Source organism: Lynx canadensis, chromosome C1 (genome assembly GCF_007474595.2).
Source record: "Lynx canadensis isolate LIC74 chromosome C1, mLynCan4.pri.v2, whole genome shotgun sequence".
In the NCBI taxonomy this organism is placed as follows: domain Eukaryota; kingdom Metazoa; phylum Chordata; class Mammalia; order Carnivora; family Felidae; genus Lynx; species Lynx canadensis.
Window position 1 is genome coordinate 36,453,087 of NC_044310.1, and position 21,572 is coordinate 36,474,658.

Genomic DNA, 21,572 nt, shown 5'->3' on the forward strand with positions numbered 1-21,572 from the left:
GTTTCAGATTCCACACTATCAACTTTTTTTTTTTTAATATTCATTTAGTTTTGGGAGAGTGTAAGCTGTGGAGGGGCAGAGAGAGGGGGACAGAGGATCCAAACCAGGATCTGCACTGACAGGCTGAGAGCAGCCAGCCCAGCGTGGGGCTTGAACTCACCAACCCTGAGATCACCACCTGAGTGGAAGTCGGATGTTCAACCCAACCAACTGAGCCACCCAGGTGCCCCTGCTACTGACTTTTTTTTTCCCTGCTACTAACTTTTAAGAAAACTACCACTTGTCCAATTTTGAGATAGTACCAAAGAATATCCAATATATATGTCATATATATATATATATATATATATATATATATATATATATGCTATTAAAATACTCCTCTCTTTTCTAACCACCTATCTGTGTGAGGCTGGATTTTCTTTTTTTTTTTTTTTTTTTTTAATTTTTTTTCAACGTTTTTTATTTATTTTTGGGACAGAGAGACAGAGCATGAACGGGGGAGGGGCAGAGAGAGAGGGAGACACAGAATCGGAAACAGGCTCCAGGCTCCGAGCCATCAGCCCAGAGCCTGACGCGGGGCTGGAACTCACGGACCGAGAGATCCTGACCTGGCTGAAGTCGGACGCTTAACCGACTGCACCACCCAGGCGCCCCGAGGCTGGATTTTCTATATATACTTAAACAACATATCATAACACACTAAAGGAAGAGGATGAAGATCCAGCTTTTCATTAAGTCAGACATTAATTTGCCACATATTTGTAAAACAATGCCACTCTTCTAAATTTCTTTTAGAAAAATATAACTATTTTTTCATAAAGATACCTATATTATCATGCAATGGGTTTATTGTTATTTTTAATGAGTAAATATTTAAAATATTTTGTTTTAATTTCTAATCTGGCAAATATTGATAGCAAATAAAAAGCTTAATAATTCTTAAGTTTTAAGAGTGTAAAGTGTCTCAAGACCCAAAGGTTTGAGAATCATTGATCTACTCCAACCCTCTCTCTTGATTCCCTATTTTATAGATGGGTAAACTGAGGCTTGGAGTTGGAAAGGACCCTTCACAGGGAGACTGTGGTTGTGGTCCTGACACTCCACATTCGGTATAAATCTGTGAGAAGAGGTGTACTGGGATAACTCCTATTTAGTGTATTCAATCTCTCTTCACTGGATCCTTATCTGGATTTAAATGTCATGAGATTTTTTTTTTTTTTTTTAAAGACTTTTCTCTGGGCACCTGGGTGGCTAAGTCAGTTAAGCGTCCAACTTCGGCTCAGGTCATCTCGCGGTTCATGAGTTCGAGCCCTGCATCGGGTTCTGTGCTGATAGACCAGCGCCTGGAGGCTGCTTTGGATTTTGTGTCTCCCTCTCTCTCTGCCCCTCCACCACTCTCTCTCAAGAATAAATAAACATTAAAAAAAATTTTTTTTAATAAAACAAAAAAGGCTTTTCTCTATGCACACATCTCCCTCCATCTTACAACTGCTAGGTCCCTGTTACAAACTTCTTTCTCATCTTTCACTCACTCATTCAATGACTATTTACTGAGCACCAACTATGTACCATATACAGCTCTAGGTGCTGATAATCCAACAATGAATTAAACAAAATCCTTGATTTGATTTTTAAAATCTTACATTCTGGTGAGGGGTCAGAAAATTGGTCCAGAACTTGTAAATGGGCAAAAGAGAATTACTGGGTGCTCTTTCATTGTAGTGCTAGAGTATACCTTTGATTGACTTTATATTGACTAGGCTATTGCACAACTTTGTAGGGGTAAAGGTTAGCTTGTAAAAAACCAATGGCAAATGCAAATTACTCCTATCCATAGTAATGCAAATGGATTTTGATCAGTAGAGATGGAATTGATTTCCATCTGGTATAAGTGATAGTCCCCAACATTATAGTTTATTACTGAAGATTTTAATGTTTTTGCAACTATCAGCAAATTCATTTCAGCATTCCTTTGGCAATCTAAATATCTGAAACTCAAATTCTCATTTGCACAAATCTTACCATCTAACTGGTTTCCTCATTATTTAGGATAATAATGGAGGAGTAGTTTATTATGATGAATAAAATCTTTGGCCTGCACTCACTTTATCTTTGTGTAAGAATTATGTTTCCCACCTTTTGCAAATTGTAATTTAGCAGACTATATGAAAAAATACATAAGTTATAAGAATAAAGGCAGGTTAAGAGGACAGTTATTAACTGGAGGTGTAGCATGTACTAGTTTAGATAGATAGGGCCAATCAATCAATTCTCTCTTAATCACAAGTGGAATCAATCCTTTTCCTTTTTAAAAAAATGTTTATTTATTTTACGTGTGTGTGTGTGTGTGTGTGTGTGTGAGAGAGAGAGAGAGAGAGAGAGAGAGAGAGAGAGATCAACAGCGGGGGAGGAGAAGAGAGAGGAAGACAGAGAATCCCAAGTGGGCTCTACACTGCCAGCACAGAGCCAGATGTGGGGCTCGAACCCACAAACCGTGAGATCGTGACCTGAGCCAAAATCAAGAGTCAGGCACTTAACTGAGCTACCCAGGCGCCCGGGAATCCTTTTGTATCTTCCTTGGCACCACACTAATCCAGAACTGTCTTCTCTCATCTGATCTACCTCCCATAATCCTACCTACTCCGGTCATCAACTGTCAGATGATTTTTCTTTTTTTAGTGATAAACACAAGATTCTATTTGTGATATTTAAAGTTTTGGTAACTCCTCCTACCCTGTAAATGTGGAAATAAAGGTGTATGTTTCTCAGTGGAATTTTACAACCCACATCAAGAATATAGTTTGAGCAAAGGTCAAAAATTCCCTCATTCATATGTAGCTTTGGCAGTTCACAATCCATAAAATACTGGAAAAGCTCAAAGTGCTACAAGGTTCTTCACTACTTCTAATTTTCTATGGTAGTGAAGAGATAGTTTGTTGTCTTAAAATTCACACTTGCTTCATCATTCCTGTAACTTCAGTAAAAATGTACCCAAACTTCCTGCCTTCTGAAAGTGATAGGACTTTTTTTTTTTTTTTAATTTTTTTTTTCAAGGTTTATTTATTTTTGGGACAGAGAGAGACAGAGCGTGAATAGGGGAGGGGCAGAGAGAGAGGGAGACACAGAATCGGAAACAGGCTCCAGGCTCCGAGCCATCAGCCCGGAGCCCGACGCGGGGCTCGAACTCACGGACGGCGAGATCGTGACCTGGCTGAAGTCGGACGCTTAACCGACTGAGCCACCCAGGCGCCCCGTGATAGGACTTTTTGATGGGAGTTTGAAATGGTGGCTGATTACTTTTGAATACTTAAGCTCCACTGGCTGACAGCTCACATCTGTACTTCTGATCCACTGCCTAGAGATCAGAGTTCCCCACCAGCCCCTCCTTGGCTCTGTTAACTTGCTGGAGCAGCTCACATATTTCGGGAAACCCATTACTCACTAGATCACTGGCTTATTATAAAAGTATGTAACTCAGGTACGGTCAGATGGAGATGCACATAGGGAAAGACAGGGCGCTTCCGTGCTCTCTCCCAGCACCTCCGTGTATTCACCAACCAGTAAGCTCCCAGATGATCATTTTAAAAACACTTATCTGAGGGGACACCTGGGTGGCTCAGTCGGTTAAGCGACTGTCTCTTGGTCTCCTGATTTCGGCTCACGTCTCACGGTTGGTGAGATCTCAAGCCCCGTGTGGGGCTTCACGCTGTCAGCGCCAGAGCCTGCTTGGGATTCTCTTTTTGTCCCTCTCTCTGCCCCTCCCTCATGCTCTCTCTTTCAAAATAAATAAACTTTAAAAAACAAAACAAAACAAAACCCACCTATCTGATCACGTCCTTCCTTTCTACCGTCTCCCTATGAGGGGGTCAAGTTTTGTGGGACCTACAGCTTACAGAATCCGAGAGGTCCTCTTCAAGAAAAACAATACAAAATTAGGTACAGGGTCTTGCAAGGGGCACTGCAAATGGCAAGTTCTGAAATTTCAAGCTTGGTTAGCTTCAGTATAAATCTGCCTCTGCCCACAAATCTGGCCTCATTTTTCTCTACCTCAGGATCTTTCCTCGTGCAACTTCTGCCTAGAAGGCCCTTCCCGCCCCCATTTGCCAACTGCCACCTCCCGGTTTTCTCTGATCCCCCAGCTGGGCTAGGAGCCTTTACGGAGTCTTTCCCAATGCTCCAAGCACCCAGGCAGAGACGCCATTCCATGCGAATGGTTGCTCTTTCCCAGAACCCACAGAAAATCCCTGGAGGAGCGGGGCTCGGTTTGCACCTGAGCTGTAAAGGTGTGCTGAGCCCCGAACCTGAGGCCGCCGGAATTCCCTCCTGTTCTCGTCCAGAGTGGCGCCCCCACCTCCCCGGAACCCGCGGGTCGGCCCTTGCGGTTCCGGGCGGAATGACTCGGCGGTGCACGCTGATATGGCTGCGCTGGTAGTGAGGGGTGTGCCGGGCGTGCTGAAGCGTGCGCACTTCGCGACCATCCCGCGGAGACATCGACATAAGAAGAAATGGGTAAGGTCCAGCCGCTGGCCACGAGGAAACAGTGACAGCGGCCTTTTGCCGCCTCCCCTCGGGAAACTTCTCTAGCCCTGCCACCTCCCGCCACTGTCGGATAGGTTCACTACTCCAGCCCCTCCGGAAGGCCCTTAGCCTCTTTTCCCCGCCCCTCAGGGGCCGTCTCTAGGCTCCTCCCTCTCGCATCTGTTACGTCATCGCCTCTATCTGCCCTGTTGTTTCGTCACAAATCTTCGGCTGTTTTAGTATGTCCGCTGTACCCCGACTCCGCCCCCCTAAGTTACGCCATCACCTCCGCCCTCATTCTTTCAGTTATGTCACCACCACGTGTTCCCCTGCTGTTGGTTACTTTCCCCTTGGCCCCCACTATCCCTTACACTTCCCTTCCTCCCTCTTCCCCGCCCTCCCCTTCTTTCCTACCCCGCCCCCCTTCATCCCTCCCTGCATGACCTCGTCTCCGCCTTTCCTCCTAGAACTTTCGGCCCGGCCGCCCTCACCCCTCGAAAAATGTCTTAGCGACAACCCCTTCCTTCCTGGGTCTCCGCTGCCCACTGGGAAAGGATTCAACCCTGTCCTCACCCTCGAGGTGCCTCTGGCGTCCAGGAAAGGTTACAGCGATCACCCTGCCCACACTTCTGGCCTTTACCCAGACCCAGGCAAAGGATGCAGCGACTCTCCTCAGCCCCTGGAATCTCCTCACCTCTCCAGAGACCCTTTCTCTGGCCTCAGCTGTAGCCCTGGAATTTCTTCCATAACCGCCACGCCTGCCTCCCTACCCCCTCCGGTTCCCTCCCCGCCCCCACCGTCCCCTTCCCCACCTCCACAGCCTCCCCTGCGCCCTGGGAGATGTTCTTTTGAACCCTGTTATCCACTCCTTGGAAGGCCTTACTGCCGTGAGCCTATTATCTCGGGTTCGCCCCCTTCGAGCCCTTGTTTTGACCGGCGCAGCCTTCTGGGGTCACCCTCTGTTCGTCCACGGAGCCCTTATTGCAGCTGGATCAGTCCCCCGAGAACACCGCGTCCCTGTCCCCGAAGCCCTTACACTGACCAGCAGACTTACCTGTGTTACTGTGGATACCCTTCAGCCCTGGTAACCAGCCCTGTGACTTCCCCTCCTCTTCCTCATCGGCCCTCAGGAACCAGCCCAGTGACTTCTCCCACCCTCCCTCATGCGCCATTGGAAACTGGCCCAGTGACTCCACCTTCTGTCACTCATCAGCACCCAGGAACAGATCCCATGATTTCACCTTCCACCGGTCCTGGGTCCCAGGGAACTTGCCCCATCATGTCACCTTCTCTTACTCATAGGCCCCTGAGAACTACCCCCATTATGTCACCTCCTCTTGCTCACCGGCCCCCGGAAACTAGACTTCTAGCTTCCCCACTCCTTTCTCACAAGGTTTTGGAAACTGGGATCTCCCCTCTGCTCTCTCCCTGGTCCTCAGGGAGAAGTTATAATGACCCTCCTCTTTCTCCAGCATCTTCCCCACCCACTGGCAGCTTTTACCATGTCCACCTTAAGCCTCCAGACTCTTGTGAGCCTAAACCACAGCTTGACCTGCCCCTTAGGAAAAATTTCTGTGGCTCCCCACTTTCTTCTCAGGCAGGTACATCTGGCTCTCCCAGCTCACCTCAGGAGAGCTCTTATCACTGTTCCCATTTTTCTCCAGAGGCCCATGTACCTGCCCCCGGTAGCCCTTATTGTGCCATCCGCCTATCCCCTAAGAGTACTGGTTCTCTTTGCTCACCCCCGTCCCAGGCTCCCATAAAGCCTTGCTTGGAGTCCATTTTAACCTGGGAGATTAGTGGGAACTCTTACCTCTTGGTAGAGCCAGGCACCCCGATTTCTTGTGCCCCCTGTGCTCCCTGTCCTCCCTGTCCTCCTTGTCCTCATCCCCCTTGTCCCCCCTGTCCCCAGGAACCACCTCTTCCCCTCTCCTCTTGCTGTCCTTATACTGTCTTCTCCTTCCCTTCACCCCTGGGCAACCAGTTTATATCTCCATCCCAGTCACCCCCCCGCGGAAGCTGTAATGAACCCCCTCTCCCTACCCCAGTTTGCCCCCAAGTGAAGTCCCCCAAATCCTCAGAGTTAAAACAACCATGTGCTCTCCACAGATGTCGCTCCCTGGTCATCCCTCTCCAGCACACTCCTTTTGACCAGCCCAGGGCCCCTAAGGCCAGCGCCTCCCCTCCACCACCGTCCCGCCCTTCTGGTCCTTCTTGTATGGTGACATCCATTACCACTTGCTCAAATCCCTGCCCCAAAGAAATTCCCCAAGGAACTACCTTACCTACTGTGATCCCTAGGACCCTCAAACCTGTTATCCCCACTTGTCTTCCCCTTCGCCTTCCTTTTGGTACTGTCTCAACCAATAGTTATGCTCAGAGCAGCCCCCATGGATTCTCCATAGGACCCCCATGCAGTACCCGTATATATTCTGTGGTTTCCTCGACCCCTGATCCCTGCCCACTCCTTGCTTCCCTCAATCAATCCATTTGCCCCTCTCAGTGTCATAAACTGCCCATGGTGCCCCCCTGTGGCATCTATAGCACTTCCAGGGGCCCAGCCCAACCTTATCGCCAGCCTGTGGCACCTCCTTGTTCCACCCACATCTATTCTTTTATCCCTTTGAGAACACCCTTTGATCCTCAAAGTTTACCCATTGGCCCCCAAACCCGGTGCCACCCCGATACTATGCCCTGTGGCTTCCACGTCTACTCTGTGGCTCCTCGAGCCTCCTGCAAAGAGTGCCCCCAGGTTCCCTTTGGCTGTCCTTTGCCTTCATCCAAGACTTCCAGCTGTAGCACTAATGTCAGCCGTAGCTTAACTGTTATTAGTGAATGCCAGAGCAGTGACAGCCAGAGCAAGAGTTCCCGCCAAAGCAGAAGTCAGAGCCAGAATGAGAATAGCCACCACTCCTGCAGAAGTCGAAGTCAGAGCAAGAGTCTCCATCTTCACAGAAGTCAGAGTCGGAACAAGAGTCCTAGTCGAAAGAGAAGTCGGAGCCGGAGCAATAGTTCCCACCAAAGCATAAATCAGGATAAGAGCGAGTGTCATAGCAGAAATCAGGGCCAGAGTGAGAGCTCTCCATGTAGCAAAAGTCAGGGCCAAATCAAGAGTGACCTCCATGGCAAAAGTCGGAGCCGAAGCAAGAGTTCCTGCCATGGCAAAAGGCAAGGCAAGAGCAAGAGTCCCTCCCACAGCAGGAGCCGGAGCAAGAGTCCCTGTCCCAGCAAAAGTCGAGGCCAGAGTGAGAGTCCCCACCATAGCAGAAGTCATGGTGGGAGCAAGAGTCCTCGCCATAGCAAGAAATGAGGGCCAGAGGAAGAGTTCTGACCAAATCAAAAATGCAGACCAGAGCAAAATTCATAGACAATAACAGGACTGCCAGCCATAGCAAGCGCCCAGCTGTGGCAACGTGGATCGACCTGAGGACTCCTCAGCTGAGGTCTTCATTTTCCTCGTAATCTGTGTTTATGCTCTGCAAGGTTGACTCATGTCTCTCTCTGCTACCCCCATAGAAGTCCCCATTTTGGCTCACACCTCAAGGTTTCTGTGAGCTCCCTTTATCCCATGTTCCTGGGGTATAAGAACTCCCCGAATGACCCTCAACCCTGTGATTCTGAGCATTATGGTGTCAGCCACTGCATGCCATTAGGTAAGTTACCTTATACCTGTCCATCGAATGTGGAGGGTTGATATTTTTTTGTATCCCACCGAGCTATCTGTTGTGGTGCTCACATAAGCTAGGAGACCAGAAAATGCTTTAGAAGATGGAAGGACTGTTCAGAGAGAAAGCGTCTTTTTTTTTTTTTTAACGTTTATTTTTGAGACAGAGAGAGACACAGCATGAATGGGGGAGGGGCAGAGAGAGAGGGAAACACAGAATCGGAAGCAGACTCCAGGCTCCGAGCCATCAGCCCAGAGCCCGACGTGGGGCTCGAACCCGCAGACTGCGAGATCGTGACCTGAGCCGATGACGGACGCCCAACCGACTGAGCCACCCAGGCGCCCCGCGTCTTTTGTTTTTAAGGCTGAAGTTTCCCGGGGCCTTCATAGATTCTTCCAACCTTCGGTAGGCCCCCCTCAAGAGTCCTATCCTGAGCTGCCATTTTCTTAAGTTCTTCTTACTCCCAGGCCTGAGGGAGTGCCCCGCGCCTTTCTTGGTGACCCCACCTGCTGTTGTGAGAGCCACAGCTTGCTTTCTCTCACAACACTGAGACAGAAGGGCCAACTTCCTACTACTTTTCTCTCTCGCACTTCTCTTCTGGCTGGCAGAGGTAGGATGCAAAGGCAGGAGTGGGCACTAGCTGGAACCATGTTGGCTGCAGGGCTCTGAGGTATTGGTGAGGTTAGGTGGGAGGGGAGAGGCAAGGCTGGAAGACCAATAAGGCTGTTCTTTTCCTTTTAGGCTGCCACAGAGCCCAAATTTCCTGCCACTCAACTGGCTCTGCAGAATTTTGACATGACCTACAGTGTGCAATTTGGTGATCTTTGGCCATCCATCCGGGTCAGTCTCCTTTCAGAGCAGAAGTATGGTGCACTGGTCAATAACTTTGCTGCCTGGGATCATGTGAGTGGAAAGCTGGAGAAGCTGAGTGCCAGGGACTTTGTGAATGACTCCATCTCCCATGGGGAACTGGAGCCTGAGAGTGGCCAAACTGCAACTCCATCCCTAGCCTCTGGGACCTGCAGCCCGAACCTTCGATGCTTCACTTTCACCAGAGGGGATGTCAGCCGGTTTCCCCCTGCCAGGTAGGATCTGGAGTCATGGCTAGGGCCATCCTGAGTGTCTACAGGAAGTAGACAGCAGGAGACCCAGCTTTTGTCCCATTTAATGAGGATCCTAATATTGCTAATATTTACTGAGTGCTTATACATGCTAGGCGTTTTTCTGAGTGTTGTGTGTGCATTATCCGTGATCTCCTTTTGTTCTGTCGACAGCACTCTGAGGTAGGTAATATTATTGTTCCTCTTTTATATTTGAGGAGACTGAGGTGCAGAGAAGTTGCTTGCTTTAGGTTCCTTGGATAGCAGGTGATGCAGCTAGGACTTAGACCCAGGCAGTTTGACCCCAAAACCTGCACTTTGAACCTGCTCTTCTCCGCTACCTCCCATCGAAGAGTGCTCTAACTTGAGCACTTAACACCCTCCACAGTTAAAGTGTGTATTATTTATAAGGGCTTTCTCATTTTGCCCTCACAGCCACCCATCCAAGTGAGTGGGACAGGTAAGCTCATGGTACCAAAGAACAAGTGGGACTTGCTAGGGACACCAAGTACCAGAGGGGCGTGGTGGTGAGGGGACTCCTGGTCTTCTGATCCAGTGCTCAGATTTATATAAAGTTGGATGAAAAAGACTCTTGCGATCAAATGCTACATTGTGCTTTAGAAACTGAGAAAATGAGAGCTCAATGTTAGTTGTAGGATATGGGAATTGATCTTTGAAGGACTGATTCACTCATTCAGTAAATAGTTATTGTCTACCAAATGCCAGGCCTTCTTAAGTGCCTGGGTTACAGGTGCAAAAGCCCTCATTGACCTTACAGTCTAGTGAGGAAGATAAGTATTGAGAAACTATTTACAACTGTGATAAGTGCCACAAAAGAAAAGTACAAGGTGCTATGAGGTATTATAACTAGGAGATCTAACGCAGTCTTTTCTGAGGAAGTGAAATTTAAGCTTAGACATGAAAATGAGTAGGAATTACAGCTGGTGGCATGGGGGTAGGGGTAGGAGTGACAGGCCAAAAAAGCTGGCAGGAGCCAAATTTTGAAAGTCTAAGCCATGAGGGATTTTGGACTTTTTCTCTAAAAGGAAGAGGGAGCCATGAAAAGTGTTAAGGTGGGGAATGACATAACCAGATTTGAATTTTTGAGATATTTTTCTGGCTGCTGTGTGGAAAACAAATTGAAGAGGGGCGAGGCTATGTATCAAATATGAAATAGGGAAGTAAATTAGGAAGCTTTTGCAATAGCTCTAGCTGCTGGCTTGAGGGAGGGCTACGTGCTTAGTAAAGCTAGAAGGTAAGGCTGGAAGAGTATGTGGGGGGCCATGTATGGGAATCTTGAATGCCAGGAGCTTATAGGTTGGGAGAAGGGGATTTTTCTGATGGCCCAGGATTGCTTATAAATGGCTGGACCTGCCAGGGCTGAATGGCTTCAGACGATGCACTCTTTAGTACATATTGCTGTAAATTGCCAAGATCTGTTCTAGAGAACTGGTGGAAAGGGTTTCTAAGTAGGGGAAAGGCAATAATGCACAGTGGTTATAAGCATGGGCTTTGGAGTCAAGAAAACCTAGATTTGGATTCTACCTTCATTAGTTATTGGACATTAGCTTTGAATAACTGACTCTTGGTTTCCTTTCCTGGAAAATAATCTGGAAAATGATGGTACTGGTACTATAGCTCATTGTGTGGCAGCTGCTATTCTAAGCACTTGACTTCTATTAATTCCTTTCATTTTCACAATAATCCTATATGGCATGTACTCTTATTACAGATGAGGAAACTGGTGCACAGAGAAATTGAGTCATTTGCTAAAGGCACACAATTGTTGAGCACCTGGGCTGGCTTTGAGATGCAGCCAGTGTGGCTCTGGATCCTGGGTTCTGCTGCATCACAGGGCTGTGGTGAGGCCTGAATGGAGTGATGTATACGAGACACCTAGTGTAGTACCTGTGGTAGAGCACTCCTAAACAGTATCTCTTACTGTCTGTGTCATTCTCATCGAAGTTATGCTTCAGGAGGATCACTGTAATAAATTGGGGTGGGAGGAAGATAGATTGGGGCAGGATTAGAGACCGGTTTGGAGGCATTGGTCTTAGGCAGAACCACAGACTAAGCAGGGTTTCCTAAGTTGCCTAGGGTGCTTGGCTTCTATTCAGTGAGGTTTGGGTTTCCTTCTCATCTTGATAGGCTCCCTATAAATCAAGGGAATCTTAACCTCTCAGGAGGTCAAGGATGTATTTAGGGAGTCCAGGAACCTCCTGAAATTGTCTGAAAAACTGTTGTGCTTTTTGTTGTTGTTGTTGTTGAAAAGAGGGACTGTAGCTTTCAGCAGATTCCCGAAACTGTCTGAACCAAAAAAAGGTTGAGTGACACTTCCAAAGGAAGGAACTGGATGAGAATGAGTTTTGTAGACCAGTGCTGGTTGATTCTCTTTTGCAGGGGCAATGGGCACACAGCTTCAGGGACAATCCAGGCATGATTTGATTTTGAAAGTATCCTATTATAGTCTGAGCCTATCTTCGAAGGTGTTATAACCTCAAGACCGGGGATTATAGCTTTTGAAGCAAACCCTCAGTGCTGCTATGTCTCATGTCTCATCACATTTTTCTCCCAGAGCCTTCCTGTCAGGGCAGCAAATGTCAGGTTTCTGTCTTCTTGAGTCTGTCCCCAATGGCTGAGCTGTGTCTCAGGCAGGGGAATGGCTTATGACAACTGGCCTGGGAGTGACCATTAGGTTATTGTCTGTCGTCCCTCTCTCTACCCACATGGATCCTGCCTGTCTTCATGCCTCATTGGCTCTCACTTGGACTTTCATCACAGCCTCATCACTGGTGTCTGTTTCTTTTTTTTTTTTTTTTTTTTTTTAAATTTTTTTAATGTTTATTTATTTTTGAGACAGAGAGAGACAGAGCATGAATGGTGGAAGGGCAAGGAAAGAGGGAGACACAGAATGAGAAGCAGGCTGCAGGCTCTGAGCCATCAGCCCAGAGCCCGACGCGGGGCTCGAACTCACGGACCGCGAGATCGTGACCCGGGTGAAGTCGGACGCTTAACCGACTGAGCCACCCAGGCGCCCCTGGTGTCTGTTTCTAATGTGTTCTTTCTAGCCTACCTAGCTTTCTAAAACTCTATTTAGGTGATCATGTCATTTTCCTTACAAACTGGTAACTGCCTCCAGGTTACAGTCCAAACTCCTTAGCATAGGGTCCTAGGCTTTCTACAACCTGGCCTCTACCTGCTTTTCAACCTCAATCTCCTCCACTTTGTATTTCTGCTACTGAAGATTTCTCATTGTTTCTGAAAGGAGGTATGAGTTTGCATGCTTCTGTGCCTTCGCTTGGTCTTTTCTCTTCTCTTGGAATGCTCCTGTTTCTTCCTCCATCCCTCCCTTTCTTCACCTAATAGGGCCTATTTCTTCATCAGGCCTGACTCAGGTAACTGTGAGAGGGACAAGTGATGGCGCTCTTCTCTGAACCCAGAAAGCATTTTGTATCTTAATATGTAACCCAATAAGACTGAGCTCCTATTGTATGCAAGGCGGTGTTTCAGGTGCTGAGGTTATTCCAGTGAACAAACAAAGTCTCTGCCTTTATTCTAAAGAGGGAGGAGGAGGAGAGTACACACACACACACACACACACACCTGTACATATAAAGTGAACAATAAGTGCCTTAAAGAAAAGTAGTGTCACATAGAGAGATAGGAAGTGATGGGCTTGGGGGAGGGGTGCTGTTTTATTTTTATTTATTTTTTAAGTTTTATTTTATTCTTTTAAAATTTATTTTGAGAGAGATAGGGAGCAAGTGGGGGAGGGACTGAAAGAGAGAGAATCCCAAGCAGGCTCCTCACTGACAGCGCAGAGCCCGATGTGGGGCTCAAACCCACAGATGGTGAGATCATGACCTGAGCTGAAGAGTCAGACGCTTAACCAACTGAGCTACCCGAGTACCCCTATGTATTTTTTAAATGTTTATTTATTTTTGAGAGAGAGAGAGAGAGCATGCGTGTGCCCATACGTGAGTGAGCGGGGGAGGGGCAGAGAGAGGGGGACAGAATCTGAAGCAGGCTCTGGGCTGACAGCAATCTCAGGAACCGTGAGATCATGACCTGAGCGGAAGTTGGTTGCTTAACCGACTAAGCCATCCAGGCGCCCCTGAAGATTTTAATTTTAAGTAATCTCTGCACCCAATGTGGGGCTCAAACTGACAACCCTGTGATCAAGCGTTGCATGCTCCACCAGCTGAGCCAGTCAGGTGCCCCTTGATCTGTGTTTTAAATGGGTCACTCTGCCTGCTGTGTGGATGAATGAGTGAGTGAATAAGTGAGTGTGGGTCTTAGAAATGAGTTTTTGGTGAGTAGAACTCAGTAACCCCCGAGGGCATGGACTTGGTGGCCTTGACTTCCAGTGGGTCTCCTGACTTGGAGTTTGACTATAAGGTGGTCTCCTCTCTTGTAGACTTGGCAGCCTGGGTGTCATGGACTACTACCTGATGGATGCTGCTTCCTTGCTGCCTGTCTTGGCCCTTGGCCTGCAGTCTGGTGACACTGTGCTTGACTTATGTGCGGCCCCTGGGGGAAAGACACTAGCACTGCTTCAGACTGGCTGTTGCCGTAAGTCAGAGGGCTGGTGTCTTGGGCAGTGAGGGCTCCCTACCTCACCCAGTCAGGGGCATACTGAATCTGATGGGATTTCAGGTCTCAAGGTCAGAGGGAGTATAGTGCTTGCTTGCTAAGGTGGAGTATTTGTGTTTGCAGCTGTCTCTCTTCTCTCTCTGTGTCAGTTGGCCAAAGAAGATTGCTGAGCAGAGCAAGGTCTCTGGAGGCAGACTAAAGTGGGGCCCTGACCAGTCTATACCTGACACTTTTACCGCCCTGTATCTGTTTACTTTGTCTCTAAGTTCCATTTTCTCAGTCTGCCAGCTAAAGCAATAAGATCTGGCTGCAGCCACCCTTTATAGCTTTATGTCATTCTTCCTCAGACTTTATATGCTTCAGCCACATCCTGCTACTCTCTGTTTCTTGAATAAGCCTCCATCTTTTGCTCATGTTCCATTTTCTCTCTAGAATACCCTCCGTCCTATCCTAGCTGGCCTGCTTATATCCTTTTAGCTTTCAAGTCCCAGCTCAAGGGTGCCACCTCCTGGAAAGTCTTCCCTCATGACCTCTAGGGGCTGGTTGCAAAGTGACGCCTCTGTCTCCTATGCTCCCTTACCATGGGCAGTATCCTAGCAACTGTTAGCACATTAGCCTTGCATCAGAGCTTTACCGGGTATGCATCTTCTCCCTCTTCAAGATTATGAATTCCCTGGGGATAGGCCCAAGTCTAATCGCAGTAGTGCAGCCACCAGCCTGGGCTATGTGTACCATAAGAGTTCACTTCAGCCATCTACTGGCTGACATCCTGCCTTAAAATAGGCAACACTTTTTCCTTGGGGATTTGAGAAATACCCAGAGCAGGACTGTGGTTTTTCCACTCACCCTGCCAGGTTTCTCTTGCCTTGTGCCCTAGCCTTTTTGTTGGACCTGGGCCCTTCTCTTCAGTTCTTGTCAGCCAACTTGCATAGTTTGGGTTAGCTTCCGGTCGTGTGGTAGACCCTATGGGTGATTGAGCAAGGTTGCACATTTGATCTTACCTCCTGGAAGTGCAGAGGGAGAGGAGAAAAAGTGTTGATATGGTTTAATGAGTCCAGTGCAGGAGATCCCAGCCTCTGTGCTGGGCTGTGCTGATCTGACTGACTGCTGTAGGAATCCATCAGAAAGGGGATGAATGAGGTAGGGTTACTTGGAAGAAGAGGAACTTGAACTAAGAGGCAGGAGAAGGGCCAAGGAGAAGTAACTGAGAGTTGCTTTTCTAAGGTGTACTAAATTACCAGCACCTTACCCCCATCCTGGCCCCTCACCAAAGTGAGTCCTTGATTCCAGTCGACAAAGGCAATTTCGAGTTTACCTAGTCTAGCCCTTATATTTTACAGAGGAGGAAATTGAGTCCTGAAGAGATGAAATAACTTAACTTTTACCTGAGTTGGAGATAGAGCCAGAACTGGAACCCAGCTTTTTCTGTTCTTAGTTCCTGGCCTTCTGCAAATTCCTCCTGAGCAGAGAATCCACTTTTTACTTCTTTGAGTGCCCTCAAAAATTGGGACTCTATGGGGCGCCTGGGTGGCGCAGTCGGTTAAGCGTCCAACTTCGGCCAGGTCACCATCTCGCGGTCCGTGAGTTCGAGCCCCGCATCAGGCTCTGGGCTGATGGCTCAGAGCCTGGAGCCTGTTTCCGATTCTGTGTCTCCCTCTCTCTCTGCCCCTCCCCCGTTCATGCTCTGTCTCTCTCTGTCCCAAAAATAAATAAAAACGTTGAAAAAAAATTTTTTTTAAAAATTGGGACTCTATGTGTTTGTGGGAACACTAAGCTTGTTCATGGGAGTGACCAGTCCCAGTGGATAAGGTATATACTCTCTAGTTCTTCACCGCAGCTCCTGCCTCCTTTTCATTCCTTGACTCTGAGGCCAGGTATCAGACCGCTTAACCGACTGGGCCACCCAGGTGCCCCAGTGAGCTCTTTTTTGAATTCACACCTGTCACAAAAGGGAAAGTGAAAGACAGATGGTAAGTTAATTAGGATTAGGTTTGGTCATATAAAACAGAAAATCAACAAATTGGCTTAAAGAAGTTTATTTCTCTCTTACATAAGAGAACTGGGATATCAGCAGTCCGGGGCTGGTATGGAGTCTACACAGTCTTAGGGACTTGGGCTCCTTTTTTCTTTTTGCAACCTATTTTATTTCTGGCTTCCATCGTCAGGATTGCCTCATGGCTCAAGATGGCTCCTAGAACTCCAGTTATCACATTCAAGTTCAAGACAGGAAGAAAAGATTGGGTAAAAGGGGCATCTAATTGCATTAACTTCTTTTGAACATCTCCCCAGAAATCCCACACGATAATTATGCCCGTAACTCATTGACCAAAACTTAGCCATATAGTCATACTTAGTTATAAAAGGAGGCTGGGAAATGGGGCACATCGCTCCCCTCTACCTCAAATAAAACTGGAGTTCTATTAATAAGGAATGGGAAGAGAATATATTTTTGGTAAATAATGTATAGCATCTGCCAAAGATGTAGAGAGAGACACGTGATTCAAGAAAAGTAGGAGAGAGCATATTTGTTTAGAAATATTCATACTTGGTCTGCTTTATTTATTTACATATCCTTTCTGGCTGGTGTAGGTGTTTGCCTTTGCAACTCCTGCTCTCGAGTGTCTAGGACTGTGCCATGCACATAGTAAAAGTTTCTTCTCCACTTGCCCCTGCCCCTGCCCCTGCCCCTGGGGCCTGCATTGATTGGCTGTGCCTGAGAATTGGTCTGATTCTCCATCAGCACCATTGCTGGTGTGATGTTTTGTTGGGCGATGGCTTTGAAGTTTCTTTATTCTCACAGGCATTTTAATGTCCAGACTACCCACAGCCATCTATAGATTAGTGCAATCCCTATCAAGTTTCCGATGGTATTTGTTTTTCAGAATTAGAAAAACAATGCTAAAATTTATATTCCCACAGGCAATCTCGCTGCCAATGATCTGTCCACTTCTCGAACAGTCAGACTACAGAAGGTTCTTCACAGCTATGTGCCTCAAGATATCAGGGATAGGAATCGAGTTCGAGTCACCTCATGGGATGGCAGGAAGTGGGGAGAACTGGAGGGGGACACCTATGACCGGGTGAGTGATTCCTGACCTGAGACATCGAGCTAGTCGAATCTGGCCTTCCCATCTCAGCTGCAGACCCTGAGTGAGTAAGATCCAGCCCTCCATATTTGGGGATGTAGGGCCATTTCTGGGCCTCGCCAGCTCTCCGTGGGTGATTGAGAGAACACAGCCTTCTTCACAGTCATCAGTAGTGTCTTCATTGGAGACAATTAACAGGAAAGAGTTTGAACCTGACTGAGTGGGAAAAGGGTTATTTCTCACGTAAAATTCACAGCTCTCTTCCATAGATGAATTTTTTTTTTTTTTTGGAAACATAATTATAGGACTTTTTCTTTTGTTTTAATTTTTGTTTTTGTCTCTTGTGCCTAGCACAGAGTATAGGCTCTTAGTAAATGAATGGATGATTTTATATTTCTTACTTTAAAACTTTCCATATTGGATATGATGTTTCAGCATAAAATAATTTTGAATCCTGATCCTGTTATTCAGTATATTAGCTACCTTCGGGGCATTGTATCATTTTGTAAATTGGATATTTCATTCAAATAGCCAAGGACAGAGTCCTAAACCATGAAGGGCACCTGGCTGGCTCAGTCAGTAGAGCATACAACTCTCTAATGTTTTTTTTTTTTTTTTAATTTATTTTTGAGACAGAGAGAGCAGGAGCATGGGAGGGGCAGAGAGAGAGGGAGACATAGAATCTGAAACAGGCTCTAGGCTCTGCGCTGACAGCACAGAGCCCAACACGGGGCTCGAACTCACGAACTGTGAGATCATGACTTGAGCCAAAGTCAGATGCTTAAGCAACTGAGCCACCCAGGCACCCCAAGAGCATGCAACTCCTGATCTCAGGGTTATAGGTATGAGCCCCATGTTGGATGTAGTTATTACTTAAAATCTCTAAAACAAGGGAAGGCCTTCTTTCTAGGTTGATATCAATTATTTAATTATGGTTACTTGGGTATTGGCTTTGGTTTTTTGACTAGCCATGAGTATACCTAAATATACTCTTTTCCCACTCATTATTTCCCAGTTGTCTACCAGGTTAAAGTGAGAAGCTTTGTCAGGTACTCTGCAATGGAAGGATGAGCAGAGGGAGCACTGAGTGAAACCTCTCAGAGCAAGGGCCTAAGGGAGAGGAGCCAGTAAGGAGCTCTAACACAGTACCCTTTAACACTTGTGGGTAGGTGCTGGTGGATGTGCCCTGTACCACAGACCGCCACTCCCTTCATGAGGAGGAGAACAACATCTTTCAGCGGTCGAGGAAGAAGGAGCGGCAGATGTTGCCTATGCTTCAGATGCAGCTGCTCGCGTGAGTAACAGATTTACAAAAACTGAGGACTTTGTGCCACAGTGCTCCAGGGGACCAGTCACTTGGGGAACTGCGAGCTCTTGCCAACACCATCACCCACAGACGGGTCTTCTGATTGAGGAACTTCCAGATCTGATAGGATGGCCTTTCTCTGGAACACACAAACCCTATGTGGTAGGACACACATAGCAGGGTGGGTGGCACAGATTCATTTACGTTTCTTACCTCCACGCTATTGTCAGTCCCAGTGAGTGGCACAAGTTTGAAAGCTTGAAAAAAGTTACTGAAGTCAAGGCTCAGTAGGGCTGGTAAGGACTCAGTGCACAGCTAGCACCAGGGTTTGGCCCATAACCAGAGTCAGAGTTCAGGGGATTGCTTCCAGAGGAGAGCCCATGGAGTAAGGCTGGGTTGCTGCTCTCTTTCGAGAACGACTTTTCTGGTGGTATCTTTGGGGGAGAGACTTCAGAAGCTAACACAGCTGCGCATCCCACAGTAGACTCCACTGTGCCTGCTTCTAGCTCCTCTTGTTGTCCTTCTGCTTCTGGGAAGCTCAGTAGTCACTGATTTTCTCTCTTTCTGGTTTCAGGGCTGGACTCCTTGCCACCAAACCAGGAGGCCATGTTGTCTATTCCACCTGCTCACTCTCACATTTACAGAACGAGTATGTGGTGCAAGGCACCATCGAGTTCCTGGCCAATCAATACAGCATCAAGGTTCAGGTGGAAGACCTGAGTCACTTCCGAAAGCTTTTCATGGACACATTTTCTTTCTTCCCATCCTGCCAGGTTGGGGAACTGGTAATCCCAAACCTCTTGGCCAATTTTGGGCCTATGTACTTTTGCAAAATGTGTAGGCTGACATAGCATCACCCGGTTCCCGAAGTCCTGGGGTAGGAAGGTAAAGGGTATACTTCCATAGAGGCACCAGAAACCAAGACCAGTGGCAAAGATGCACTCTGGGTCCTATCTCCATCATGTTCAAGTCTTTGTGTAGACAATTCTCAGCATTAGAAAGTAGGAGTTTTTCTGTCATGCTGTCCAATTATGGAGCATCAGCAGGTTTCTCACTCACTTATTGTACCCCCTTCCCCCATTTCTAAGCCTGTGCTAAAGGTTCCTGCCCGATTAGGGGCTTAGGAGGAAGAGGAGCCAGTGAGCAGGCCCACACTTTAAGCTGTAAACTTGGGGAGAAGCATTTAGCCAATAAAATTATTGAAGTTCCATAGAGCTGGGGCTGTAGTTGGGGCCTCATGTCAGTCCAAGTACTGTTAGTTCCATTTGTATCAGCTGCTGCTACTGAGCACTAGCTCCTAGGGGTCCAAAGCCCAGGAACTCAGCCTGGTTACAGACCTCTGGTTACAGAGCACCTCTCCCATTTGAAGTGAGTTCTGTGTGATCAGTCTTCAGCAGCCAATGGGCCCAAACAAGCCTCCCTAATTTCTTCAGATGTCCCATGATCTAATTTAAGGAACAAGCAACTAAAAACGTTAAGACAATGCATGATAATCTGCTTACTTATACCGAGAAAGCTCTCCCGAGCTGCACAATGGAAGCCACTCCTCCTGCTGTCCACAGCACTGCTGCCCAAGGTGGCTGGGGAAGCTGCTTCTGCCACAGGGCTGTGCTCCTCTTCTGTGTGTTTCTGCCATTGTTCATTCATCTAGCAAGTGTTCCTTGAGCTCCTGTGTGACACCTCAGCCAGGGAGCTGTTGGAGGTGTAGCAGCTGGGACTGTGGGAGGTGAGACCCCCTCATCCTTCTTCATGCAGCTCTCCTTTTGCTTTCTGAGCACCTCAGCAGCTCCTAGTATCTTCTTCTTTTATGCTTTTGGTTTTGTTTTTCTTGTTCCTGGTCTGTGGCCAAGCTCTGGTTTCCATTGTTCGGCCCACCCCCAAATCCCTGAGCTCTTCCCCAGTGTCACAGGGCCTCATCTTCCAGAGTGTATGAAGTTTGGGTCGATATTACATCACTGCTGACTGCATGCTAGTTATGTTGTTTTTGTAACTTTAACGTAAAGAAGGTAATCCTTTAATGGCAGGGATATTAAAAGTTGCTTGGTGACTTGCAAAATATTGCTTTTTTTAATTAAAAATTTTTTTTCCTGAAAAACTGGTTCTTGTGCAGAAAAGGGAGCATAATTTCAGAATACTTATGTTCCTGGTTCTTCCCACTTTCGTTATCCCTCCTCTTTCTCTTTTTGTCACTCATTTTGTTCTTTATGCCTTTCCTGCTAATTCTTGTTTGGGTATTAGAGGTGTCAGCTGAGAAGGATTCTAGATAAGGTTAAGCCCTCTCTTTTCTTGGGATTTGCATTGTAACTGAGGGCCCTGGAAGATCTTCCAGACTCAAAATCAAGTGAAGCTAGGAAGACGGAGCTCGAGGGAGTAGGACCTTAATTAGTCTCCATATATGGTATGTGGTCCCTGTCTGCTGTTTACTCTGCACTCAGTATTGGCTGAGCCTAGGAGGCCTCAGGTGCCTAGGCTTCTGCCCTGCCTCCTGGGTATCCAGCCTGGTGCTAACTAAATGCTAAGCAGTGATAATTCAAGAAGAGAGGGTCTCTTGCTCCGGGAGTCCCAATCAAATTGATGATAGACTGACCCAAATAGAAAAAGCAGAGAACTACTTTGGAAAAAAGTTTGATTATCTCCTATAATTGAATATTTACTTGCCCTCCAGCCCAGTTATCTCAATACTAGGGATAAATCAAGAGAAACTCATACATGTATAATAGCAGACTTGTATAAGAATGTTTATAGCAATCCCAAAAGGAAACCCAATGCCCATGAGCAATGGAATGGAAAAATAAATTAGAATATTCACACAATGGAATATTATATGGTTGTCAAAACATGAACCACAGTGACACATAACAATATGAACGAATCTTTACAATAAAATATTAAATGAAAAAGTTTAGTCCCAAAAGATTAAATGTAGCATCATGCCCTTTTTAAAAAAAAGAAAACTGAGGGGCTTCAGTTTGATTTAGTTGATTTGGTCAGTTGAGCATCTGACTTGATTTTGGCTCAGGTCATGATCCCAGGGTTGTGGGATCGAGCTCTGCATCAGGCTCCATGCTGAGGGTGGAGTCTGCTTGGGATTCTCTCTCTCCCCCTCTGTCCCTCTCTCTGGCTCGTGTTCTCTCTCTTCCTCTCTCAAAAATAAAATTAAAAAATAAAAAATAAATTTAAAAACTTATAAAAATTTGTTATAATTTACATACAATATAATTGATCAATTTTCAATGTACTATTTAATGAATTTTGATAATCATATAATATAATCACCATCACCATCAAAATACAGAAAATA

General features: G+C 46.8%; 1 protein-coding gene across 1 annotated transcript; it reads left to right on the top strand.

Moving 5' to 3' along the window:
• The first annotated feature begins 4,374 nt into the window (after nt 1–4,374).
• NSUN4 (NOP2/Sun RNA methyltransferase 4) lies at nt 4,375–21,417 on the top strand. Its single transcript, XM_030326617.2, has 6 exons — nt 4,375–4,512; nt 8,928–9,271; nt 13,704–13,858; nt 16,799–16,959; nt 18,135–18,259; nt 18,846–21,417. The coding sequence occupies exons 1-6, from the start codon at nt 4,420–4,422 to the stop codon at nt 19,120–19,122; spliced, it is 1,155 nt and encodes a 384-aa protein (XP_030182477.1). The 5' UTR covers nt 4,375–4,419; the 3' UTR covers nt 19,123–21,417.
• Nucleotides 21,418–21,572: the final 155 nt, after the last annotated feature.